This window comes from Girardinichthys multiradiatus, chromosome 10 (genome assembly GCF_021462225.1).
Source record: "Girardinichthys multiradiatus isolate DD_20200921_A chromosome 10, DD_fGirMul_XY1, whole genome shotgun sequence".
Taxonomy (NCBI): Eukaryota; Metazoa; Chordata; class Actinopteri; order Cyprinodontiformes; family Goodeidae; genus Girardinichthys; species Girardinichthys multiradiatus.
In genome coordinates this window covers 4253960-4281709 of record NC_061803.1, presented here as the reverse complement: position 1 = coordinate 4281709, position 27750 = coordinate 4253960, and the positions used below count along the sequence as shown (strand labels likewise).

At 43.3% G+C, this 27750-nt stretch overlaps 1 protein-coding gene across 2 annotated transcripts; it reads right to left on the bottom strand.

The window, feature by feature from the left end:
- Positions 1–52: 52 nt before the first annotated feature.
- LOC124874983 (proline-rich protein 12-like) lies at positions 53–21394 on the bottom strand. 2 transcript variants are annotated; one of them, XM_047376707.1, is made up of 15 exons: positions 20280–21394; positions 18368–18525; positions 16849–17010; positions 11903–16599; positions 10522–10749; positions 9687–10380; positions 6555–7039; positions 6342–6458; positions 6036–6169; positions 4666–5534; positions 4449–4568; positions 3908–4005; positions 3156–3287; positions 1508–1603; positions 53–1391 (listed from the first exon to the last, which is right to left on the bottom strand). In XM_047376707.1, exons 1-15 carry the CDS (start codon positions 20357–20359, stop codon positions 1257–1259), a joined length of 8205 nt encoding a protein of 2734 aa, XP_047232663.1. In that variant the 5' UTR covers positions 20360–21394; the 3' UTR covers positions 53–1256. The 2 variants fall into 2 exon arrangements, with proteins under 2 accessions (XP_047232663.1, XP_047232664.1); XM_047376708.1 differs by having other exon boundaries at positions 21184–21394.
- Positions 21395–27750: the final 6356 nt, after the last annotated feature.

Below are 27750 nucleotides of genomic sequence, written 5' to 3'. Positions count from 1 at the left end.
CTCATCATGTAACAAAAACAAACACACACACAAAGTAAGCGAAACGAAACCATTTGTTCTTTGTAGATTTTATTTGTTTTTCAAATACAGGAGAGTTAATGTACAGAAGGACAAAGAGTTTCATCAAGAACTGTACAGTATTTACACATTTTTTTCCTTTTTTATGGAAAATCGGATTGTTTTCAAAATAAGTCATAGTATGCACAGACATCAAAATGATAAAAATGAAATGACTATTTCCTCTTTAAATATTACTTATTTATACTCCTTCCCACATGGGAAAGGGATAGTTCTTTTTCTTTGCACCTGCATGACTGATGATTGAACTGAAGCACAACAATGTTAAGTTTCAAATAAATGTTACCGTTCTTGTTCTTTTTTTCTTATTTTTTCAATTTTACACCCACTGTATTTGATACAATATTTCTGTCTCGACGCCTGTTCTTTTGTATAGAGGGGAAGACGACTTGGATATGTGGGTTATGATTGTATACTGATCCTGTGGAAAATAAAAAGCTATTTAAAACGTCTGGGGCAGCAAACCAGCGCGCGTGAGAGTTTTTAAGTTAAAAACCTCCTCATATAAATAATAAAAATGCGTTCATATATTACCACACGGCCGACTGGTGCTGCCCTTTCACGTAGCACATGACGACAGAGAGCGTTTCTGAACACTTTTCATGTTTCTATCCATGATCACGCTGCTCACAGCACGCTCTGCACGCAGGTTAAAAAGCACTTTCGCCTCCTTCCACTCTTCTCAAAAAGCCGACAGCTGATGTTAGTCTCTTCAAAAAAATAATTTATGTAAAAACTAAGCAGTAATAGTTTCTCTTTGAGCTATTGTCTTTCGTGACACAGTTAACAAGACGTCAGTGACTCCTCCGTTGACTTGGTTTATCGGCTCCTTCTCTCCTTCCTCGTTTCTCTCCCTTTTTTTTAAACAACAATCCGGTCCCCCCGGAGCCCCCCTCACCCCTTCTTTCATCCAGTAGGGTCCCACTCTCACAAAGTAAGATATTTCTTTAGTGATTGGTCAACAACAAGACAAAATAAAAACAGGCCAGGGTCCGAGGTCAGGTCAGCAGGCCCTCTTGTGTTCTTTAAGGGCCTTAAAAACTTCCTGCTCGGATCTGAAGAGGGTCTGGGGGCTGTACAGTGGGAGTCATCTCTTCCCCCCCCCCATTTCTCATTTTATTTATTCATTTTTTAATTGTCTTACTTTAGCTCTCTGTGTGTCTCCTTATGAGGAAAACTCAGGCTTTGGTGCTGAGTGTGAGCAGCTCGATGAAGGAGCTAAAGAGGGTGTCCAACCAGCTCTGGTTGGCCATGCACTGCTGCACCACTTCCTCTTGGCCCGGGTCCTCGGCCGCCTGCTCAATGGTGTTGGTCTGTGAAAGTGGAATAGAAACACAGGGAACTCTGAGCAGAAAGGCTTCAGCAACTCCAGTTGCAAACAATCATAAAAGAGTGTGTGCAATGATTGGAGTTTTAACGTATAACTGACCTCTTTCTTGCACTGCAGGAAGGTGTGGTATTTATAGTGATGCAGGGAGTGGTAGAGACTGTATATCCGGTACGTCTCAGACGACAGTTTAAGGTCCTGTAGGAAAGAAACGAGTGGGTTTTATTGTAAAAATCAAAGAAAAATTCTAACTTCAACCGATATTTGTGAAGTTTCTACACATTTTTCCTTTAAAAATAGCTCAAACTTAGGCAGGTTGGATGGAGAGCATCTGTGAACAACGGTTCTATTCCTAGTTGGTTTTAGGTCTGGGCTTTGACTAGACCATTCCTACTCATGAATATTTTTTGATCCAAGCCTTTTTTGTAGCTCTGGCAGTATGTTTAGTGCCTCTAACATTTTTCCTTTCAGGATTATCCTAAAATCAGCTCCATCCCTCAACTCTTCAAGCACTCCCATCTCCACAGCATGATGCTGCCACCACCATGTTTCACAAAGGGGATGGTGAGTTCAGAGGGAAGTTCAATTTGGGCCCTTTCTTACTAATGTAGTGATGTTATTTAGGGGTATCAAAGTGAGGAGCACTTTTTTACAAATTGTTTGTAGCAAAAACATGTTTAAAACCAAGCATATTTTTCTTTCCACTTCACAATTAAACAGAAAACCTCAATAAATAATACTGAAGTTAGTAATGTATGGTTATTTTTGCAAGTTAATTAATAAATAAGTATCACACTCGCTCTGGTTACACGGGTTAGTGGTTCCAACACAACACTGGAGGTTAAAGTCATCATTAATTGGAAGATGAAGAGAAAACTTACAGTAGGTGTTACTAACCAATTACTGCAATGGTTAATTTTGCTAAATAATAATAATAATAATACTAATTACAGCATTGCTGGACTAATGCACAGTAGAGATCCTTGCAGGTGCTTTTAAACCAGGTCACATGCATGTTTATTATGGTGCTGATAGCTGCTGGTATGAACATGACTGGAACAAATTCATCTGCAAAAGGATTTGGAAAGATCTGGTTGTGTGGGTTAAAACCAGGACGACCCATGTGCCAACCAGAACCAGCAGAGTACAGCTGATAACAAACTGGATCTGCTCATCTAAAGAGCCGGGAAACAAAATGGCAAAAAGCAAAAAAGTGTTCATCTAAGATAATGAGTCGATAAATCCAGGTTCACTCAGCAGGAAACAACAAGAGACACTTCTGAAGGATTTTCTCACAGCTTTCCAGACATTTAACAACACATTTTCAATCACAAACAGCTTGGAAACTGGTGTTTATAGTCTGTGGGGGAGCCTACATGAAAACAGTGTTTTTGGAGCTCCAGAATGATATAGTTTAAAAACGGTTCTCAGAGTAAAACAGCCTCATATTCCATCTGTTGAAGATGAAGATTTCAGAGCTCCAACCCAAACTCAACCGTTTGAGCCCACTTCCCCGTTTTCTGCTGTTGGTGCATTACAGCGCCACATACAGGCCAGGCCGGACATAGTTTTCCCATGATTTAAGACCTTTCTGGGAACTATGATAAAGATTACTTTCGCGTGAACAAGAGATGGACTTCACAGTAGTATTTCTTTTTTACTTCCACATTTCTTGTTCTTTTTACACCTTGGATGTATTTTATGAAACAAAAGGAAATTATTTATGGGTCTGTCCCTTTAATCACCCTACCTGTGGTTTAGGCAGGGATTTCTTGACTCTGTTGAGGGTCTTTCGGTTGTAAGCGTCACCAGTTAGCCGCACCCTCACCACTCCTGTGTCCAGAGAGTCTGCGATCATTTGGGGGTAAGCGTGCATAACATCCTGTCAAACAAAACAGGAAAAAGAATTTTTGTTTACCAAGAGTTAATTTAATTAGTTTTATTTGTTTTCAAAAGAAAATGTTAAAAAGGTAAATCTAACAAATGGCTACAAAGACTGAAACATAACATTTTGGAAGGATTTATTTGATTTTCCATAGTTTTTATTAAAGTTTATTTTCTTATAATTAACTCTGCAAGTACACATGCTGAAATGTTAAAGTTTAGAAATGTAGGCTGGATTAAAATACTGCTTGATCTTCTTTCAGACGTTTTTAAAACAACATAACAGCCTGTAAGATCGTGGTTTCAAGGATGTTTATACAGAGAGATATTTGATATGAACATAGCTCGAAAATGTAGTGTCTCTCTCTCTTGATTTTTAACTTTGATCCAGGATCATGAGGTCACTTTCGCTTTCACCAATTTAAAAACGTTGCCAAGACACCTACAGGTGCATCTCAATAAACTACAACATCATCCAAAAGGTTTCTAGCCTGGTAAATCAGTTCGTAGTGAAACACATATAGATTAAATAGACAGTGTGCTGCGTTTGATGACTATACTTTACACATACTAAAAACCCCAAATGCTGTTTGGTTTAGGCGACTGAGGGTTGATTACCTGGTGTTGAGAACTCATGCTGACTTTCCTCAACAACCTTCTCTTCTGTTCGCTCAGGATGCTGTCAATCTTCCTCATCGGGGGCAGGTACAGCTCATCTGATAGGCCAATCAAGTTAAGGGAAGTTTTTATTAGGCATCATTCATGCAAATGCCAATCATTTTAATATCAAGGGGCAAACATAAATCAGCTGGTTCTGGCTGCAGATATGAATCTACATTCCCAGGGCTCCTCCCCAGCCCACCCAGTCAAACCTTGTTTATCTAAGCTTCAAGAACTCATTAAAAGGCTGCTATGAATATGCAAGCTCCACAGTCAACTAATCCTCTTCTGCTTTGAAGTAAGTTTGCTCAGCTGGCCAAAGCAGCTGACCCTTAGCAGCGGTGCTGGTTATTCAACCTGACCTTACTTCCCATTTTAAAGGAAAAAAACCCTTCCTTAAATAAATCAGACGGTAAGAGATTTAAAATAAAGAAAACATGTAAACGGACAGGAAAGTGGGGTTGGGTGGAGTAAGAAAGATATAGGAAGGAGTTCTCACCATCTGTGTCTTCCAGAGCTTGGATCATGTCTGGGTCCAGGGCCGTGCTCACTAGCATCTCCACGTAGCTCCTGAACATCTCCCTCATGGCGCGGTTGTTTACTCCACCCTTAACTGGCACTGGGGGTGAGGGAGGGGAATTAACAGTTTCAAGCTGTAAAATGGAAATAATAGACCAAGTAAAATGGCGGGGCTATTAGTCAAACAGTTATCTCACTTTCATTCTCACTAGCCGCCTCATCAGAGGAGTTGGAGTCAGAAGATGAAGGTACCGATGAGGGTATGTTCAGCCACTTCTTCCTCTTCTTGGGTGGAGGTTCAGCTTTCACCTTGGTTGACTTGGACTTGGGTGGTCGCTCAGCCTTTTCCTTCTCCTTCTTCTCCGTTTTCTTGTCCTCCTTTACCCTACCCCGCTCTGCAGCTCCCACACGTTTTTCCACCTTCTCCTGCTGCTGCTGTATTCGCCTCTCCGCCTTCTCTTGGTATGGATGTATTCGCCTCTCCGCCTTCTCCTGGTGTGGATGTATCCGCTTCTCCGCCTTCTCCTGTTGAGGCTGTGTCCGCTTCTCCACCTTTTCCTGTTGAGAATGTGTCCGCTTCTCCGCCTTCTCCTGTTGAGGCTGTGTCCGCTTCTCCACCTTTTCCTGTTGAGGCTGTGTCCGCTTCTCCACCTTTTCCTGTTGAAGCTGTGTCCGCTTCTCCACCTTCTCTTGCTGCTGCTGTACCCGCTTCTCCGCCTTTTCCTGCTGCGTTTGTGCTCGCTTCTCCGCCTTTTCCTGCTGCATCTGTAGCCGCTTCTCCGCCTTTTCCTGCTGCATTTGTAATCGCTTCTCCGCCTTTTCTTGCTGCATCTGTACCCGCTTCACCCTCTCCCTTTCCTTCTCAGACTCCTTCTCCTTGGCTTTGGGCACAGCGGCTGCAACCTCCTTCTTCTCTTGATGTTCTGTAGTCATTGCCGTTTTCTCTTTTTGTTCTCGAGGAAAAGGTGGAGTCACTCGTTCTTCTTTCTCTGTTACCCTCGGTGGAGGTGGTGGCAGTGGTCCCTGGGTGGCAGGTGGGGACGCCATTCTAGGAAGGGACTGTCGCCTATTAGACAATATAGCAAATGCAATAAATAATGATATAGCAAAAATGCTGTGGGACTGTTTACTGACACTTTAGCTTACACACAGCTGATGAAAAAGCTGAAAAGCTGGCAAGTCAAAGTATTAGAGGGATAAACGGTAACCTCAGTTTAAATCAGTGTGTTCAGATTAACAACGCTGCCTGTGGTGTACCACCAGGTTCTGTACTAGGTCCTGACATTTTTGTATTTTATGTAACGTATTAAAACTATTAGATCATGTTATATAGTTTGGTTTAAAATGCCTTTTCTAAATAGCATAAGTTGCATTTTTACCCATGATAATCATACTGGTCCATACCTCATTTTAACCGAACAAATAAACACAGCAAAATATCCCAAATTCTTTTAATCACATTTAACTGACAATACTGGAAAACTGATGATTCAACACTGAACAGTCCATTTCTTTAGTAAATAATCAGAACAGTAGGTCCAGGAACGTAAAGGTTTGGGAAAGTTACCTGAGCCCAGGAGCAGCTCGGCGCCAAGGTCTCCGAGAGCAAACCCTCACATAGTCCTTTTTGTTGACGTTTTCCAGAAATTTCACATAAATCCGCTGGTACCGCCTTTTAGCATCTCCAAAGTAGCCAAGATACTAAAACATAAATATGTTTCCAGAGGTTTGTAAAAGCAATAAAAAAAAAACACCAAACACTGTAAGATAATTTTTTTTAATCATGTAAGAGCAGAAAGTTTAAACAGCATCTAAGCCAACAGGATGGTTAACAGGTGTGGTTAGACTGGTAAAAGCCTGTGGGTGAACTCACGTTGCTTGTTGCACAGAACTGCCTCTGCCCATCTTTGATCTCAGGGCTGAACTTCTGCAGCAGAGCTTTCTGCACCCTCCAGATGGGTGGAGGCTCGCGGCCTGTCTGCAGAGCCAGCTGCACGCGAACACAAGACAGTTAGTCATTCAGAGAAACAGAGACGTTTATACAATCAAAGGCATACCTAACCGGTCAGACAAAACATGAAAATACCTTGAGAGTCCGAATGTCCTCCACCCGCACCACAAACTCGTCCCTTTCTCTGAAGATGCCTTCCCCTCCGCTCTCGCTCTCATCATCCTCACTTTCTCCAACAATGGCAGCATCTTCCTGCTTCTGAGCAAGGTGCAGAGAGGTGATCTTAGGAGCTGGAGGCTCTTCAGGAGAGGCAGGAGACTCTGGGGACGGCATGGGAGACTCCTTTTGAGCTGAGGATGGAGGAGGCGGAGAAGCTGGAGGTGGTGTGGTAGCCTGAGGGATGGTGGCTGGTTCAGGAGGGGGAGGTGGAGATGGGGTTCTGGGAGCAGCAGGGCTCAGTTGCTGGGAATCCTCCAGTTGTTCATCTTGTGGAGGTTGTGGTGAGGGGAGAGAGAGGGGAGGGAGGGGGGAGTGAGAAGGAGAAGAGGATGAAGCAGGAGATGGAGGGACAGACGGTTGCTCAGGAGTTGCGGGCTCTGGTGGAATCTCAGGAAGATGAGCTAGAAGGAACAAGGAGAAGGAGATTAAATTGATGAAAATGAAATTAACACACAGATAAACTGAACTCATGTTTGAAAGAGTTGGTGTCACGTCCTTCAAGTAGAGCAGCTGCACCTACTGTGCTGTTACTGGAAGATCTTCCACCTCTCATCTGGGGGGCTTCTTCACTTCTGCTAATGGTTGGAGAGTTTTATAAAGCCGAACTGGAACATTCCCACTAAGAGGGTGCTTAGATATAGCTGTTCCTCCTGACAGTTGTTTGATTGCTCGTTACTTAGGTATGATTAGTATGAGCTGCTTCAAGGTGTGACCGGAGAAAAAGTCAAGGTTGCACTTAAGGTGTTGAATGTGGCGATTTCTTTTCTTATTTCTAAATGCAACCTCCTTCAATATGAACAGGGAACTGTACCAAAACCCATCACACACAAATACTCTCATACCAACTGACATGAAGTGACCTGTCAATAAATCCAATAAGCTAAATTTCAAGCGGCGATCGCAGTTTGTCCTGAAGTGAAACACCCCTCACCTGCAGGAACTGCAGCCCTTTTTCCTCCGACAACATTGTCGGGATTTTGAATTACGAACGCAAATCTTTCATTTATTGTTATAATTAGACTGTATGCTTAATGGTTAAATTAAAGGTTGATGCTTCAAGCTAGTTGTGCTTTGTTTTGTATGTAGATATATGTTGCAACAGCAGCTCTGCACAAAGCATTAAGTAGTTTGTGTAATGTAGGGACAGAGCCAACGTGACTTTGAGCCACTCATTCTTCCTCTGGACTCAGAAGACTTGGGCTTTCATATCGATTTGGTTGCCTGAAATAACTTGGCTGACCTGATGTACGACTTGTTAGAATGTTTTTTTCTGTGTGGTCTTCGTCTTAATGTTGTCTGATAAGAAAAGGTGCCTCAGGTACTAAGAGCTGCTGTAACAAGTTCATTTCTACATTGTGAGCTCAATAAAGTCCATCTTATCTTATCTTATCTTATCGCCATGAGGATAAGAAACACAAACTCTGGTTTTTTTTGCATTTTAAAATTCAAAACCTCTTAAAAACTTTTATTTCTCTGTCAGTTTTTCAGGTACAAACATTCACTGTAAATTTACTACAGATATTCAGACAATCCTAGGGTTTGACATACACTGAAAGGACAAAAAACATTTGAATTTTGTGAAACGTTTATCTGGGTGCTCACCTTCACAGCTCCATAATTTTGCAGCCAGACTTTTGTAACGACCACATTTCAATTGGTACCCGTCACGGGGTGTATAGTACCTGGGCAATATGGACTTCTTCACAATATTTCGTGGTATTTATTGGTGTAACATGATATTTTGACATTTTTAAACTTTATGAATTGATAAATAAACCTAATATACTAGAATACTAAATGACACAGTGACAGCAGTTACTGTACAGTTTGAAAATATATTCACTAAGAAAACAGCTGCAAGCACAGCCTAGTTTCCAAGCTTCCCCCTGAAAAATCCCAGTTTTTATTGCCTAGAAACATTCCCTGTTTAAGAAGTAAAAAAAAAAACAAACACTGAAAAATAAAAAAAATCAAACAGAGAAGAATTGGGCCTAACATGAGAATATCTGAAAAGCTAGCATGGAAAACAGACAGACTGACCATCTTGTGGATTTCAGATGTTTGATCCGAAGCTTTGATCTGCCAATACTGATTTTAGGTTCCTATTTGTCTTAGGGCTATAATATAATACAACATGCTGTATTAACAGCATTAAGACTATTTTATTCTAGCAGGCCTGCTGTGAGCAGTCATTAATTATTTATAACAATCGTGATACGTGTGTGAGAGGGGTTGCTGTAAAACAGGATTTTACTGATATTTTGAGTCAAAATGATAACAGAGTTGGCATTATTCACCATCTTCATTATCTGCTATGAGCAATTAGCACGGTAAGCTTTACTAAAACATCAGTCTGTGTGTGTGCATTATAAAGAACATAGACCCATAATTAAGACATTTTCAAAAGGCTGCCAACATTTCCACAACAAGCCCAGGTTAAAAGTTCAAATGGATAAAACAGAGTATCTTTGCTCTACTCTGTCCAGCCTGTTTGTTATCTGTTTAAAGTCCTGCTCTCTCTCGCCCTATCGCAGCCTGAGTGAGCGTCATAGAAAGTACACTTTCTTCGTACGTCTCTCTGCTTCCTCACCATGCTTTTTTTAAACAGGTCACAGACACAGGAAGTGGCTACCTTTAAGTCTTCTTTGCTCAGTAACAACCTGCACACCAAAGAGTGCTGTTATCATCTGGTGCGTTCACTGATCGGAAAAAGCTTGGATTTTTGAGTTTCCGACCATGAGGGCCAATTAAGCAGAAAAATCAGTTGATTCCAATCACCAGCTGATTTCTATGGTCATCTCAAAACCAAACCTGAGCGAAGGCATCCATCCAATCTAGAGTCTCCTTAGACCGTACCATAGACGAAACTAAACAGCTACTTTTAGAAATACAGGCTACAAGACAGCAGAAAATACTCCTCAGAGCCCTTCTGACAGCAAGCACATGGTTTGGAATAGGAGTTGCCTTCTTGTCCAAGTATGTGTTAAAAAAAGGATTTTAATCTCAATGAAACATGTTTTAAGAAAATTAGGAAACTGCAAAACTCACCATCAAGTTTAGGAACACCCGGAGTTTCTAGCTGGAGTTCCCTCTCCTCTGTTAGATCCCTCTCTTCTTCCCCTCCTGTACTCCTTTCATCTTTGTTTTCCTCCTCTTTGCCCTCCTCCATGTCCCCGTCTTCTGGAGGGAGGACATCCGGTTCATCAGACTCAGGCTGGGAGCGTGTGGTTTGCACACTTGGCTGTGGACTCAGCGCAGGAGGCTGCATTGTGGGGGTAAGGGGAGCCTGAATAGGCTGAGTCTGGGTCTGAGGAGGTGGGGGCGGTAGAGGGGCTTGGATGTTTGAGGTCAGCTGAGGAGTGTCATACAGAGCCGAAATGGCTGAGGAGATACTCTTCTGGAGGTCCTGGTTCTTTCCAACCGAATCCTCCTCATCAGAGGAGAAAGATGGCAAAGTCTCCAAGTTTCTCTTTAGCTCATCTTCTAAGCGCTTAGGGCTGGGGCAGTTGCCAAGAGCCAGACCTCCATTCCCCTCACTGTCCCCAAACGGAGGTGGCGGCGGTGGGGGAGGTGGCGCAGGAGACAGGGCGCGCAGACCCCCTGCTTTACAGGGTAAAGTTTCGCCGTTGTCATGTTCCATTCCAGGTGAAATGTCCAACCCCGGAGGCCTCTTCCCCGTCTTTAGGAAGTCCAGGAACGAAGCCACAAAGCCAGCTTTAGACTCCGAATCCTTCTCATCTCCCTGGAAGAAGCATGAGAGAGAACACATCTCAGCTGTAGAAGTGAGTGAACCTCACAACCCATCAACCTCAATTTAGATCTACTTTAAGGTAATTAAAATATTCTTTGCTCATAGCAAGACATTTTATCCTCTAGCTTTTACCCTTTCATCCAATCCCTCTTCATCAACTCCTTCACTTATCATCTGGCTTTTCTGTTTGTTCTTGTCTTGGCTCCTGGTACTCTCAGTGCTGCAGGGGGGTCCAGGACTTAAACCGAGCGAGGGAGCGGAGCCAACCGAGCCGTCTGACAAAGCAGGGTCGGTGCCAGACAAAGAGTCTGTCCTCAGCAAGGCGTCACAGGAGGACAGAGTACCAACTGGCAACTTGATCTGAAAATAAGAAAAGTCCCAAATCTAATAATGATTTCAATGTCAATTTGAAATTAGTCACTTCCAAATGAGAACTAATCGACTGGGCATAAATCTAAATGTGAGTAATATAAAAAATTAAAAAAAAGTGTGGGGGTGCAGGAAGAGATCTGTGACAGGAAAGAGAAAAAGACCAATGATCTGCAGGCACATTTTCATATTAAATAATGCATTCCCGTTAAAAAACAAAGTGCTGATGACCTTACAGGCAGGACTTCTACGTGTGCTACCTCCTCTGGGGTCTCGCAATGCAAAAAGCCCCACAGAGTTTCAGTATCTGCCACAGTCTAGGCCAAAGGTTTACATACAGTAAACTATTTTAATTAATTCGAAAACAAGTTTGTATTTACTGAGGACTTTCTCTAATCCAAACAGGCTCAAATATGAGAACACACACACACACACACACAATTCCCACTAAACGTTTCCTAAATGTTTTGATACATTTCAGAGAAACCACAAACTTTTTGCCGCCATCAGCAGAGTAAGTTGCTTTGTTTCCTTTTGCTACAGTGTAATTTCAACAAACTAGCTGCAGATTAGAGGTGAAATTCAAGAATTTGGATGTAGTCGTCTTTCTTCATTGCTCCATTCTCTTTCCCCAATGCACCCATAACACTGGCAGTGAAACACACCCTCAGCATCATGCTGCCACCACCCTGCTTCAACTGGATCAGTGTTTTTAGGTTTCTAAAGTCTTACCTCAACTCCCCCAAGCGTGCTCATCAACACGGACTGTGAGACTAAATGTATAATTTTGACCCTTTCTGGATTTGAGTAAGTCCCCCCAAAATTCTAATTTGTACGCTTAATTCTTGTTTTTAAAGTTATTGCTGTTTTATCATCAGCCCACACAGTAAAACAAATGGTCCTGGATCCTGAATCATTAATCGCCCTAAAAAGTCAATATTAATTATTATTCATACTACAGCCATGCTGATGATGAGTGTGTGTTAACGTCTCACTAACCAATCAGCCAGAAATTAGACATGAATTTTTCCATGACCAACTCTAATCAGTGATCTATTTTTGACTGGAACTGTATTTGCTTTTTTACAGTGATCACAATCAGACCTGTTTTTTTTTTGCTTTTCTTTGAATAAGGACCACTGACCTTGAGAGGTGGGATGGGCTCCTGCTGCTGCTGTTGGGGCGGGTGATGGAGCTGCTGTGATTGCTGCTGCAGGTGATGCGAGTGCATCTGATCCTGCTCCTTTCCGCTCATCTCCATGTACATATCCTCTCTCCTTCCTCCTCTTCCTCGGCTTCCGCGCCCTCTACCTCTACCGCGTCCCTCCACGCTGAATCCCCCTCCAACTGTTGATCCACCCATCTCCCCCATCATGCCCCGTGGGGTGTAGGGCTCCGGCATGGGGCGGATACGTGGCCTGCCTCTAGGCCTCGGGGGGCCCTCTCTTTTTGGCCTAGTAGGCTTTCGGCCCCTCTTCTTGGGCCCGTCTGGAGGAAGGATAGAGTGTGAACCCATAGAAGAGTAGCCAGAGGAGTGGTAAAAATCTATGTCGCCCATTAAAGGGCTCAGTGATCCACCTCCTCCCTTTCTGCAACTGGACACTAAATCTGGTAAAAGGTCAGGCAGCCTGCGGCTGTTCAGCCGGATGTCAGCAGGCTGGTCAGCTTTATCCTCATCATCTTCAAATTCATATTCTTGGGCATAACTTTTCTTAGGTAGTGTGTTGGGGTCCCTGCGTTCCTTTAGCAGATGGAACGAACTGGATTTGAGGAGTTTCTTGGGCCGAGATGAGCAGAAAATTGGAGACTGGAGGCCTCCAGAACCTGTTCCTGAGCCAGTTCCTCCAGGAGCAGAGGAAAGTTTAGCTCCAGCGTTGTTCGGACCAGCTGTATTGGACCCCATGCCCATAGCCGGAGGCTGGGACTGTATTAGACCCAACTGTTCAGTGTTGACCGTGGAGGGAAGCTCGTGAGTCTTAAGAGAATCTAGATCCAAAGTCATGGTGTTGTTGCTGGGTTCTTCCAGGCCATGACAGTAAGGTTCATAAGCCTGATCCCCACCATGGTGACCCATCATGTCGTAGCCAGGTCCACTACTCCCTGCAGCTCCTCCTGCATTCTGTCCAGCTTTCATTGAATCCATACCTTCTTGCCCAGGATGGCTTTCATTCATCTCCTCCTGCCCTGGACCTGCACCACCAGCACAGCTCGACTTGTAGTCCTCCGCACAAAACATGTCCTCCATTCCTGGGAAAAAGGAGCGGTCCTCGTCTTGAAGGAGGGAGTCCGGGAAGCAGATAGAGGTTAAAGGTACGAACCGATTGCTTTGCTGATTCTGGTCTGCTTTCTCTACTGGGCTGACTGTATCAAACTGGTGCTGATCTGAGCGTTGCTGGTCCAACTGGCTCTGCTGCGTGGTGAGCTGGCTTGGGAGTGGTTGCTGTGGGTCGGGCTGAGACTGGGGGTGGGGTGGGGCAGAGGATGGGGGAATGTGGTGAGGGTGAGGGGGCTGCTGCTGAGGATGAGGCTGGGTGTGGGGGAGGTGGGGGTGAGTCTGTTGGTGTTGAGAGGTTGGGTGCTGCTGTTGCTGCTGCTGCGCGTGATGCTGTGAGAGATGGTGCATGTGAGATGGCGTTGATAAGCCAATGTCAGGCTCTGTAAGAAAGGAGTGGAGCTCAGGGGCAGAGTGATGAGGTTGTTGTGACTGATGGTGGGGAGGGTGCTGCCTCTGTGGCTCCTGCTGCTGCCTGTGGCGCTCGCTGCTACCGCCGCCGCTCCTCCCAGCGCTGCCCGGTCCGCCACGTCTGTCTTCTGTTACACCGACATCTGTGCTGGAGGTCTGAGAGAGGGAACGTTCCAGCATGTCCAGGGAGGAAACCACTGAGCTTTGTTTGACCTGGTTCTGGTCATGCTGATGTGGGCCATGGTTGTAGTGGGCGGCCGCCACTTCCAAAGCTTGGGACTGCAGCTGAAGCTGGAGCTGGGTGGTTTGAGACTGGGACTGAGCCGAATGCTTACTGGAGCCGAGTCTCCCAGCAGCGCCTTCCATTACAGCTTGTTGCTGGCTAATGGAGTGCTGCTGCTGTTGGCTATGGGAGTCCATTTTATGGTGCTGTTGGTGCTGCGAATGAGAATCTATTTTGTGGTGCTGCGGATGCTGAGGGTGGGAATCCATTTTCGAATGTTGCTGATGAGGCGTTAGGGGATCCATTTTGTGGTGCTGTTGGTGTTGGCGATGGGAGTCCATCTTGTGGTGCGACTGATGAGGCTCAAGCTTGTTGCGGGTTGTGTGGGACAGCACCGACTGGAGCAGGTGTGGCGGCTGACGGGACTGATCTGTGGGGGAGTCCATAAGGGACACGGCAGTTTGGGACTGAGGGTGCTGTTGCTGCAGCTCCGGCGTTTTCCGAGGATAGGGGATTTCCGCACGCTCCTGAGGCTTCTTCTGGAGCTCCATTTGGTGCGGTGGCATCTGAGAATGTGAGGACACGTGTTGACTGTGTGAGGAGTGTTGGGCAGCGAGGGTGTGCTGGGCGTATGGGTCGCCCCGGCCGTAATGAACAACAGAACCGAGGCTGTCGTGATGATGAAGGTGCGAGTGCACTTGCTCGGCACTGCCTCTTCCATTGCCATTTCTGCTGCTACCAACAGATCTGTCGCTTCTTTGTTGCTGCTGTTGTGGCTGATGATGGTGTTGATGCTGCTGCTTTTTAAGTGACATCTCTAGTTGGTTGTCCAGCCCAGAAATGGACCCTCCAGAACCTGTATTTCCCACCCCGGCAGTGGATGTTGCACTGTGTGTACGTATAACACTTTGAGGGTGGTACCTCTCCTCGGGGGTCTTGCCCATGTCATAACTCATCCCTTTGCCTGAATCACTAGTTGGGGGTACCGGCTGCGGTTGAGGTTGTGTTTGCTGGGATGTCTGCTGGGGCTGTTGTGGAGCATGGTGATGAGCAGCCTGAGGAGCAGGGCTTGGTTGGGCTTGAAGCAGATGCTGAATCAAAAACTCATCGTCGTCATCCACTTCCTCTTGGGATCTCTGGGAGCCCACGCCCATCATGGACGCATCCGGTTTTGCTTTGGAGGAGTTGGAATGATACGACTGAGGTTGGGAGGTAGGACCTCTGGTGTCAGGGTACGCCTGGGGGGATGCCAGAAAAGTAGGTGAGAGAACTGAGGGAATGTATTTGTTTGAGCCAGCACCACCTGGAGACTGAGTGGGACAGGGGGGCACTGGGGAGTGCAACCCTGGCCGGATGATGCCCGAGTTGCCTGATGGAGAGGGGCTGGAGTCTGGAATATGATATGAACCTCCCCCGCTGCCTCCTCCACCTCTCTCGCTGGTCATGCCATTTCCCGTCGCTCCTCCTGATCCTGAATTCCCGCTCCCTGCGCCGCTGCTGCTTCCTCCTCCAGATGCTCCACTACCTGATGAACCACTTGACCTTAAAAGGGCAGGTGAGTGACCTGGAGCTCCATAACCAAGTGATGGGCTGCCCGCTCCACCTAGAGAGGAGGGTAGTGATCCATAAGCAGAATCAGCTCCATATAGATCAGTGGAATACGAATGGCTCCGCCCACCTAAACTTCCGTAACCTTTTCCACCTGTACCAGAGCTCAAGTCTTGGGCCTGTGGTGAGTTGAAGCCTCCATAGGACTGTGCCAGGTGAGATGTAGGGGGCTGATTAGGAGAATACGACTGAGTCTGTTGTTGAGGGGGAGTCTGACCAGTAAGAGCAGAGGTGGGGGTCTTCACTGGGGGCACAGGAGACCCGTAGCCTGACAGGCAGGACTTGGGGAGAGATTGGGGAGCTGAAGTGGAGGTGGAGGGAGGCTGCTGCTGAGGGGTAGGAGGAGGCGGAGCTGGTTGAGGGGGTGGCTGCTGTCGAGACGGAGCAGCGCTGGAGCTGGAGGTGGGAATCGAGTTTGAAGGATGAGCCCCTGATGCTGCAGAAGAAGAGGACGAAGAAGAGGAGGTCGAGGAAGCTGAGGGGGGCGTATGTGGAGTTCTCGATGACGATGCAGAACTGCCTGAAGAATAGCCACTACTGGAACTACTTTTTGTACCCTTTCCGGCTGAGGAAGAAGATGAAGAGGAAGATGAAGAGTAGGGAGGCTGAATGATAGGTCGATACTGTTCAGTGCGAGAGGAAGGCTTATGGTCAGACGAGGGGCTCTGGTCCCCTAGCGGACTGCAAGGAAGGCCAGCGTGCCTGTGATGGGTGGCGATCTGCTGGTAACCTGCTCCTCCGCAGCTGAGATAGTGCTGGAGAGAGTGAGCAGCTGAGGACGAGAGCTGTGACTGAGCAGGCGTGGGCCGTTGGTAGTGCTTGATGACGCTGTCCTGTCGGGGCATGGCCCTCTCCTGAGCCGAGTTGGACTGCGACTGGGACTGAGGCTGGGGCTGGGCTGAGGAGAACACTGACGGGTTATACAACTGGGAGGATTGATCTTGAAGCTGAGACGATAGTAGATTGAACTGGTGTGACTGCAGATGCCTGGCAGAAGACGCCTGAGCTGATGATGCACCCGTGGGGTCCTGGCTGCCCCTGTAGGCAGCGGCTGCAGCACCCTGTGAGGACAGGAGTCTATCAAAACCCAGGCTGGACTGGGATGGCGCTTTGATGTGAATAAGGGGGTCGTGGGGGGAGAGAAGACCATTGGATGTGGGGCTAAATGTGGGTGTGTCCTGTAGGGAAAGGGAAGCTGCAGGGAAAGAGCGACTGGAGAAGGATGCTGGATGTTGGTAAGCTGATAGAGCTGAAGAGGAAGGGAAGGATCCAGAGCCAGGAAGGGCTCCAGAGATGAACAGTTCAGGGGGTGCAGGCGTGTGCATCGCTGTTAGAAAGAGGAAGACATTGCAAAATTACTCCGCATCGGACAATTCATTATTCAAATAACAAAAATAAAATTCAAAAAGAGGCTTCAAGTACAGTCAAATCCTTAAATATTTTAAAGAAGGCCCCACACACAAACTGTCAGAATATTAATGTAGAGAAACACTGGAGGGTTGTTTTTTTTAATGTCATGTTGACATTGGATCTGCTCGAGTGTCAACACGTCAAGGAAGATTTAACATGGCCCCACCTGTCTGCCAGGATGGCGTGCGGAACTGAGAGAGGAGGGAGGAGGCGGAGGGTGGAGGCTGGGGACCTCGGGACTCCAGAGCTGAGATCAGGTTCATGACCGAGGCGTCAGGAGCAGAGGGGCTGGCGTGGTGTAGGCCAGTGTCGAAAAGGCCAGAAAGACCTTAAAGATGGAAAAACAAATCAATAATTTCAACATTTGATTGAATATTTAAATAAATAAAAAAATACAATAAAAAAGAGAGAACTACGGAATACAGAAATGTTGAGCTAGAGAGGACAGAGATGGCAAATTTTCTTAAAATGTACAATTTCAGTTAGGAGTTTACTTATATTTACTTATCGTAAACATATATGGCATTTTAATTTTGTGTTTAAATCCTTATTTTTCACAGGGTGGATACATTTTAAAAACAACGTGAACAAGTTTGAATGTAGGTACTTTTAACTAAGTCAAAATTATACATATAGGCTCAAATACATACATTGATACCTGGTAAAACGTCCCTTAGAAGTTGCTATAAAACCACATGCTTTATGTAGCTATTACCAAGCTTTTGACATAATTCTGGCTGGATATTATATGGTAGCGCTCATTTAAAGAGGGCGGTTTCCTGCCACCGTCCTGACTTTTTTGCACAGTCCATAAATTTTCATCAGGGTCTGGGTGGGGGGCCGTTTCAGGGACTAAATATCAGCTTGCTTTATATGTTCCTAATGTGTGTTTGGGTGGTTGCCCTGTCGGAACAACCCAATGTGTCCAAGTGTCAACCATTTAGTTTTGGAGATGGAGGGAAGGAATTTGGAGGTAGTTCCCCATCCTTATTCCATCCAGTACAACTAACGCCAAAACAGACCCTCAGCATGATGCTCCCCCCACCATGCCATTCACAACAGACTTAAAACCGGCTGATTTTTCAGTTGTTCATGAACACCCTGATCAATTTCTTTTCATCGAAGCTGTTTGGCTCAGACTGCTGAAACCTGGACACAACTGGGAGTCCCAGCAGGACATCGATCCCAAACACATCAAAAATACATCCTCAAATAAATACAAAATGTGTGTATGTATATTTCAGAGTATGTATAATTTTATGCCTGTGTGGATTAAAGAAAACGTTTAAATTAAATTTAAACGTGCTTATTTAATTCTTGTTTTTAAAATTTATTAAAATTATTTGCTGTATGATCAGTTCACCTCGTCAAAAAAAAACAACTAAATTATTAATATATTTATGGCAGTGATGCATGTATGTAAACTTCTGACCAGCACTGCAACTTAATTTGGATAATCTGTTGTAACAAAATAATCTCAGAGCTTATAAATCTACCTTTAAATATATTGATCATTGGTTGCAGATTACTTACAAAGCTGCATACCAATGAATGCAGGTTTTAAACTTCATTGAAACATCATTTTTCAGTGACAATAACCTACCCTACCCTGCACAGGCTGACAAAATAATTCACTTCCAGGGCCTCTCATGGCGGTGACATGCAAGGTATGACATTTATCTTACCCAAACTCCGTCCAGCTGCTCCCCAAGCCCCGCCTTGGCCAGAGCTCCCTGGGTGGTGATTGGTGGCATAGCCCTGCAGAGGGTGTGGGGTGGAGTAGGCTTGTCTATGAAGGAGCTCAGAGTCAGGGTGGGATGATCTGGAACTCCCATATACCAGACTGGAAAGGAAGAGGATATAGGGAAGGAGGGGAAGTGTCAATCAACCTTCAGTACATTAACATAAATCTAATCGGCTCCTAAAATATGACCCCTGAAATTGACCAGGTGGAGGTTCATTTTTCACAAAATCACAAGAGTGAACTTCTCTCTAACAATCTAGATTTTATGGTTGATTTAAAACTAATTAGATTTGGTTCCAAATTACAATGAACTTTTATTTAAAAAAAGAAAACCAAAAACTGTTAATGAAGTCAATTTATTATTTTTTTTTTTTAAGGAATCACACAATTACAACCATACTCGTTTTATTAATGCCTATTAAAGTAGTCATAAATCTGTCAAGCCAACACTGTGAGGCACACTTAATTATAAAATAATGGCTTATTTGCAATCAATAATACGCAATCACAAGGCAATTTCACTACATTATTTGACGAACTTCCTTCATCTCGTTTTTTGCAGCTGGATAATTTGGCCTAAGAAGAAGGCAGATGAAATGCGTGGCTGCCTGCTAAGATGCAGGCTAGCATCGGTGCTGCTTGGTAGCAACACTTGGGAGAAATGCAGAGACTAGGCCCAAACTGTGCAAGGCCTGCGTTGCGTATAAATAAAGCATATGACACCACAGAGCAACATGCAGCTGAATAAAAAAAATGTACCTTCGGCAGTTTGATCCGCAGACAAACCTTTAGCATGTCTGTAACCGCTAATTACTGGGGCGATGTATCTGAATGGTGCATGCCGACGCAAATTCAAGCTAAGCTGCATTCAAAACAAAACCGTGCATATCTGTTTACCAAAATAGGATTTCTTAAAAAAGGTGCACCTTGCTTTTTTTTTTTTGTTTTTTTTGTTTAACAGGCAAATAAATGTTGCTATAAACGTTTCAAGTAGAAGGGGGTGGTGGGGTGGGGGGGGGAGAGAGAGGTGATGTTTGCGTGGACAGGCCTCAGCTATGCTTCTCTGCAACACTAGCGCTAGCTCGCAGGCTAACCCAAAGCTAAAATACTGAGCTCCCTCACGCATTCTTCGCAGCCTTTCTCATCAAATGTGATGCATTCGCCTGAGCTCTGGTTGTATTCGAGTTAAACTGCAGATTGCACCTTCGATGCATGGGGGGATTTTTGGCAGAGCTGTATTATGCAAATGAGCACCAGACCAAGGAAAACCATCACAAATCATCTAAATCACAAATGCGTCCTAATTGAAATGTAAGCAGTGATGCTTACGTTATTTCTAACTGGTTGTTTTTTTTTTTTTTTTACAATGCGTGACAGTATAATACGTCTTTAATTAATATGCATCAGTTTATCTTGTTGATTACTGTGAGGCGGTTTGCTGCGTCTGCACTCCTCACAGTTTTCCCCCCATCAATCCCTATGAATTTATCTGTGTTCAGGCCTGCAACACAGGGAACAATAATTCCAATGGACACTCAGACATCCCCCACCTCCATCCATCCCGCCAGGTCCTACCTAAAGCCCCATGTCTGTCAATCACATTCAATTCACCCCCTTACCCCCCCCCCTCAAACCTTTTCTTTCCTCCACCCCGCCCACCCCCACGACACACGTTTATCCATTCCTGTTTATAATAATATTACTATGCAAACTGTTTGGATGACAATGCACTACCCACGGCGCTATAAATGAGGCTCCTGGCTCCAATTTGTTTACACGGGAGGTCACCCCGTGCCCTGCACAAAGTAGCACGGATTTGATGCAAGCACATTGTCTGGATCCCGATGCATTACCTTTTTGCCGTTCTGTCGTAACTCCATCCTGCTCCTGCGCCCAAATCACCAAATCCTGTTCCCGGGTAATTTCTATCCATTTAGGAGCGGTACAGTGCGTGCGATCGGGATGAAAGCGACGAGAACGTAGCAGGGCACGAAAAATCCAGTCTTTCCACGTTCTCCCTTTCAAGCTATTTTCCCCGGTTTCATAAGCAAGTCCTCAGGAGTGGAAAACAGCATATTGAAAGAGAAATGGTGGGGAGGAGGAGAAAGCTGGATGAAAAAAGAGGGGGGTTTACGGGGTTACAATCCAACCACCTCCAAAAAAAGCCAGTCTTTCACCTTTTCCTGTGCCTTTATCATTTCCTCGGTCTGAAACCAGTCACGGTCATGATGAAGATGCCGCGGATTTGCTCGCTGATGGGGGAATTGCTTTTAAACATTTGACTTGAACGCGTCCTTTTTTTCCACCGTCTCTCCTCCCCTTTCTTCAGGCTAGTTTTGGCTACGCTGATGCTAGCTCTAGAAAAGATAGCAATCGACGAGGCCACGTTGGTAGCAATCATTCCCCATGGACGAGCAAAAAAGAAAATCCCCAATTTGAAAATCTCTCTTTTTTTTTTTTTCTCTCCTCCTGCTCTCTCTTTGCATGCAAATGGTTACCACCCCCCCTCCGGAGTGGAGCTGTGTGGGGCTAGCAGCAGATGCTAGCTGTCAGCAACGACGCATCAAAATAAAACAGGGCTGCTTTTATTTCCCCCAAATACGCGCTCCCGTCTTTTCTCCGAAGGCCATCCGAGTGAAACCAGTAACGGCGGTCGTTCACACCTCAAACTATGACGCGAGAAAACGAAAAAAAAAAAATACGTAAAAGCCGAACGAGGAAGTGTAAAGAAATAGGCCGCGTTTAAATATTTTTTACTCATTTTCCTCCGGAGACGCCATTTTTGAAGGCGGATAGCCGCTGTCCGTCCTCCCTCTCCTCCTCTATGTCTCACTCGGTGTCTGCTGTGACCTCCATTCACCGGCTACCAGTCTGCCAACAAGCCCTGCTCGGTCTCTTCCACATTTTCATTCTTTGAAGGGATAACTATGAATCAACACCAAATACCGAGCAGCTCGCCCTGCACGCTGCAGTTTGCTGAGACGCATTCGAGTACAAACGGAGAAAACCTCCTGATAACCAGATTTATTGAGCTGGAGGATTTCATTTGCAAATTTTGATCCGGATCTTGATACACATTTGCAAACTAAATGCTATCGATAGCTTGTGTTTTGTGATGGAGCAGTTGACCTGCAATGTAATCACCCCAAGTCGATGAAGAATTAATAAACTGCAAATATAGAGATAAAGTATAAGAAAAAAATGTAAACCCCCCCCCCCCCTAAAAAAACAAAACAAGACTATCTATCTATCTATCTATCTATCTATCTATCTATCTATCTATCTATCTATCTATCTATCATATATTTAAAATGACCAACAAGAGTGCATCAATAAAAACAAAACTAAGTCAATAAATATCTAAACTAAATATCAACAGATGTAGTAAAAAAAAATGCATTAATCACCAGTTTTACATGCAACAAATAAAGAGACACATTTATATGCATAAAATAATTATAAATGTAAATACGTTTGGCAATTTTTGCTGATATATACATTTCTGAAACCAAACACAAATAAAATTGAATATGCATTATTACTATACACAAAAGATAAACATAAAGAGGTGGAAATAATGAAACTGTTTAACAATAGATCAGATTACCTGTTTTAAACCTGTTGTAAATCTCTCTGAGTCTGTATCTAACCCGTTTTGGCCTCCCCTCCCCAGGGACTTGTTTCAGATTCCATCCATGTGCTCTCCTGACATGGCAACAGTTGTTAACATGATTCTGGTATAGCTTATTATTTAGAGAACCTGCCTGGCAAACTATATGTACATGATTGTTTGGGCCAGCAGATGGCACACTGAGCTTTCTAGTAATTATATTGATGGAGGCATCATTGAGCTCTGGCTCTCAGAGATGATCTAGTTCATACTTACTGGGGGGTTTTCTGACACTCTAAACGGCCATACTGTTATGTTACTTTGTAAGAATTCCCGGGTGCAGAAATAAAATGAGATACAATAGGAAACGTTATTTTTAAACTGTCACAAATAGACAATTGAGTATTAAATACAGTCCTGTTCAATGAATTAGAACATTATTAAAAAGTTCATTTATTTCAGTGAAACACATTATATGGATTAATTACATGTAAACTGGTGTTTTCAAGCATTTGTTTCTGTTAATTATGATGATTTTCAGTTAGTGGGAAAACACAATATTTAAGGTTAGGATATTACATCCGACTCAAAAAAACATTATTAATACAGAAATCAGAATCAGTTTTATTCACCAAGTTTGTGCCCACTTTTAAGTGTTCATCAGAGAGACAGCCTGGGGAAAGAGACTGTCTCTGTGGCAGCTGGTTTTTGATCTGAAGGTAATAGTCCAAACTGTTTGTGTCCAGGGTGAGTGGGATCTGCAGGGATATAAGTTACCCTTTTCAGGACCCTAGACTTGTTTGAGTCCTGGATGGATCCCTCTCTGCAGACCAAATTATTCACTGTAGTTTGGACCTGTCCTGTTTTCGGATGAGCCAAACCACACAGTAATGGATGAACACAGGACACACTGAATAATGGCAGTGTAGAAGATGACCAGCAGCTCCTGTGGAAGGATGTACTTTCTGAGTTGCTTCAGGAAGTGCAGTCTCTGCTGGGCCTTGTGTGAGAACCAGCTCGGGTTCTCAGATCCAGTTTGTATGCAGACTCATCACTGACCTGGATCAAAACAATGACACTGGTGTCATCTGCAAAGTTCACAGTTTTCACAGATGGGTCCGCTGAGGTACAGCCATCTGTGTACAGAGAGAAGAGGAGTGGGGGGAGAACACAATGTAGGCTTAATGAAAAGGATGTTTCATATCTCCTCAGATGTTGTTATTTCCAAAGGGTACTTTTAATCTGACAATCGAACCTGATCGGAACAAATATTCTAATTTATTTAATATTATCATATTCTACAGGCCTCCTGACCTTTCAATGCCATATCAGTGCTGCCCTCTAGTGGAGAGGCTTGATACTCTGGTTGAAAAAGGATAATTTCTTTTTTAGACTGGAGTCAGAAGAGATACAAAGCACTGGTATTCAAGTGTCTCCTCTGTCCTGCAACAATATCCTATGGTTCATATGCATAACCAGTTAGGCGTACACATTCTCAATGCCTTTGCTATTTTCTGTGTTAAGCTGACATGCAATGCTTTGCAAAAGTAATCATACCCCTTGAACTTTTTCCTATCTCGTCATGTCAAAATAAAAAACTTCCAAGTGTTTCACTGTTTTTTATTTTATTTTTTTACCACCACAGAGTATCACACAGCAGGGAAATGAGAGGGAAATGATTCACAGATTTCTAATAAATTCTAAAAATCTGAAAGGCGTGTCATGCATATTTATTTATCCTCATTAAATCAATACTTTGTAGAATCACATTTCATTACATTCATAGCTGCACGTCTTTCTGGTGATGTCTACCAGCTTTACACGTGTTCAAACAGATTTATTCTTCACATTTTCCCAGTTGTTTAAATTCTTCTTTACAAAACAACTCAGGTTAATCTAGATAGGATGGAGACCATCTGCGAAAATCAGTTTTCAAGTTTTGACACAGACTCAATATGATTTATCTCGGATCTTTGACTCGGCCGTTCTAACACATACATATGCTTTGATCTAAATCATTCCATTGTTCCTCTGGTTGTCTGCTGGAAGGTGAACCTCTAACCCCGTCTCAAACCTTTCACAGGATCTAACAGCTTCGTCCTAAGCTTCATCCATCTTCCAATCAACTCTGAACACCTTCCCTGCTGCTGCTGCTGCTGCTGTGCATGCGTATAAGGGGTATACATACTTTTCTATGACACTGTACCTTTAGCATCTCTGCTACCATTCATGTTGATATACAAGTCATGTTTTGGATAAATTGTTTAAATCTAGAATTAAAATCCACCCAAGGCCAAACATAGGTTTACATTTACCCGACTTACCAAAAACAACGGTGCTGATTCTGCAGGGTGTAACATTCTTCAATAAATATAATTACAATACAGCATGCATGTTGCTGTCTTAATGTGTTCTATGTTTCAGAATTTAATAAATTATGTCATCTACATGGCCATATTTTTCAAAGCAGAGAAACAAAATAACATATTTTCACCTGTCCTGTTTATTGATTCTGACATGGAAGGTTTTATGCATTATCTTTTCTTTTTATAAGACATATCATAAGCTTTTATTTTGCTGTGATATGTAATTACACTCTGACCATACTGTAATGGAAAATTGAAAAGAGGAAATTGGATATTCTACTTTGTTTTTAATTACCATGATCCGTGATGCATATTTTTCCTGTAAATGTGTGGGGTGCGCTAAATAGGAATTAAAAACAATATAGCTTTTTACAAGCATGAAAATATAATAGAAAAAGAAAATAGGGTAGGATACAATTAAAATGAGAAAAAGGTAGACTTTTCAGGGATTTCTTAAAGAAATCCTCTCCCATTTTTATCCTTAAAAGGTAAAAACTCTGTAGAATATGTTTCCTTTTTTCATCCTTTCTTAAAGCTAATTTTTATTTCCTTTTCTAACCCTAATCACAGATTATCCCCTTAAACCAACAAACTGTTTTAAAACAAAGCCAGGAGCCAGAAAAGGCCCTCTCTATCTGACCTCATGCAGAGAGCACTTAAGAGGACATTGTGATGTATAACAGTTGACCCCAAAGGTCAAGCACGCACACAATCATTAGAAGAATAACAAAACAAAAGATAGAAATAGGAGAATTTTACTTAGATTTATGTAAAAGAAAAGACAATCAATGGTATAGTTAAATATGCTTGCAGCCCAGATCTCACCATATGCAAACCTTTACATTAAACTAGATTTTGGCAGATGTTTTGGCAGAACAATAAAATGTGTACGCTTGCAAAACATTATGTCCACTTTGTTTGGTTGTTAAAAAAAACTATAATGATACGGAAATATAATTTCACATCAAAGTGTGACAAAAAAACAAAAACACAGAAAATCATTAAAGGGGAAACAATTTAACAGCACTTCTATGTATTAATTTTCTTAGTTAATTAAGATTTGTTTTGAGGTGAAACAACGGGAGAAAATGTTTTGATATTAACATAAAGTCTGAATTTAAAATTAAAAGAACTTCCTAAGATTGTCATGTGTGGCCACCGTCATGCTTCCTCTACCCGACTGTATTTCCACCTCTCTCTATGGTCCCACTTGACCGCAGCTGTTGCAGCACCACACCTCCGGCGCTGTTCAGTCCAAATGCCAGTTCTCGTTGATGCAGTGCCAGCACCGTGCCAGATTATCAAGGAGGACGCTGAGAAGTGCTGAGTTTAAACAGGAAGGATGAACAACTGCAGGTAACATTCGATCTAAGTGAAGAAGTCAGTCAGTATAGCTGTGCCATCAGAAGCCTTTTTAACTACATCAGACACAGGTCACTAGTTTACATGATTTGACAAACTGTTTGGCATTTAAAGTCCAGGAACATAAACGTCTTGAGATGCATAAATGGATCAGAAGTTAAAAATAGATTTCCACACATGAGGCCGGTACATACCAGGGAGTTGGTTCATGTTACAGTGAGAGTCGTGTTTATTGGCATCTCTGGTAAAGATGCTGACATAAAATTTAAATAGATCCATCTTTTATTCCAGTAGGATCCTTGATTCTTGAGAATCTTACACTTAAGACAAAAAACTGCTTAAAATGTTAGTACATTTATTTGTACATTTAGTACAAATATCATATTACCAAATGTTTATTTTCATGAAAAGTACTATAGTGGCACAATCAGCGGTTCCTATGCTGCCACTACTTTGTACAATAGGAGAGCACTTAGTTTTTTCCTCTAACATGGAAGCTTGCTGAGAGAGGAATCTGCTTCTTTGGTCTCCTCTCCTAAGCTCACCCACTGGTTCTCTAACTGGTTAAGGTCTAGGGACTGAGCTAACCATGGAAGAAGGTTGATTTTGGATTTGGTGAATTATTTTTGTGTTTTGTTTGGTCATGTGTTTGGTTTTTATTAACCTGCTGAAAGACTTTCACCATGACCCATTTTTAGAGGCGTAGAGATTGTTGGAGAGGTTGTTCTGATATTCAAATACTTAAACAAGGTTTCCAGATCCTTTGGCCCACAGCATTATAGACCCTCCACCCTACATAACAGTGGGCATCAGATGCTCTTCCACAAATCCTTTTATGCTTGTGTGGAAACGAAGACAGGTAGGTTTGGCTTTCATATCCAAACCAACTGTAGTGTTTTTTATTTTGCAATCGAACATGAATTCACTATTTGGCTATTTAAAAAGCACATCTTAATCAGGGATGCTAACACATTTGGCTGTCACTTTAAGATGGAGCAGATATTTGGTGCGGGGCTTGGGTTTCTGTGCTTCCCTGGTGTCAGATAAAAAAGCTGCACAGGTCTGAGCTGCAGAAAAATCTTTGCAGGTTGCATTAACAAATCCGCCGATGCTCCTTTAGAAAGCATTTGGCCACATTTCTATGTGTTCATAGTTCTATGTTGGCTGATTTACATCAGGTCCGATCAGCAGGAGTCAGGCAAATGCCTGGTGTGTTTAGAAGTTAGGGCTAAGTGTGTTATCTTGTGATTCAGCCTTCGAGAAAAGAAAGCAGAGGACTGCAAGGATGCCTTCCAGGCCTGCATAAAAACTCTGTCTGATGGACCCTAATAAACATGGATTTCATAAAGTAAGTTCACACTCACCACTAGAAATCATAATCACATATTTATGTCTACGTATTTCAAAGCTTTCCCAAATAAGATATATTTATGGGTATCTACCAATTAGAAATAAGTAAGAATAAAAGGGTGTCTGAAGTAATGTTCAGCATTCCAAATAGTCAAGGGATTTAACTCTTAATTGCTAATACAGACTTCACCAGACTTTTCTGAAACCTTGTATGAAAAGATCTCTGCTTGATCTGACTCAATCTTATCTTATTTAGGTTAAAAGGGAGAAGGCCAATGATTTCCACATCGTCTCATCTGAGAAAATGACCAAATCATCTTGCTTGTATGTGAAGCTTATATATATATTGTTTTCTTCTTCTTCTGACATGGCATCTAGGTGGGAAGGTTTTACTTCCTTCCCATATCTTCTAGCATTAAATGTTGCTCCATTGAGGAGGAGTCAGGAACGGTGGATGGCGATAGGACCAGGACATACATTTGGCAGGATGTTTGAGAATCATAGCTAACCTTTTAACACAAAGGAAGATGTTTCCGCACAAGCTTCAGAAAATCCCCCAAGGTCCTTAAACCACAAAATACATTTTTGAAATACCTAGTATGAACAATCATATGAATCATTAAACTATCTAGCTTT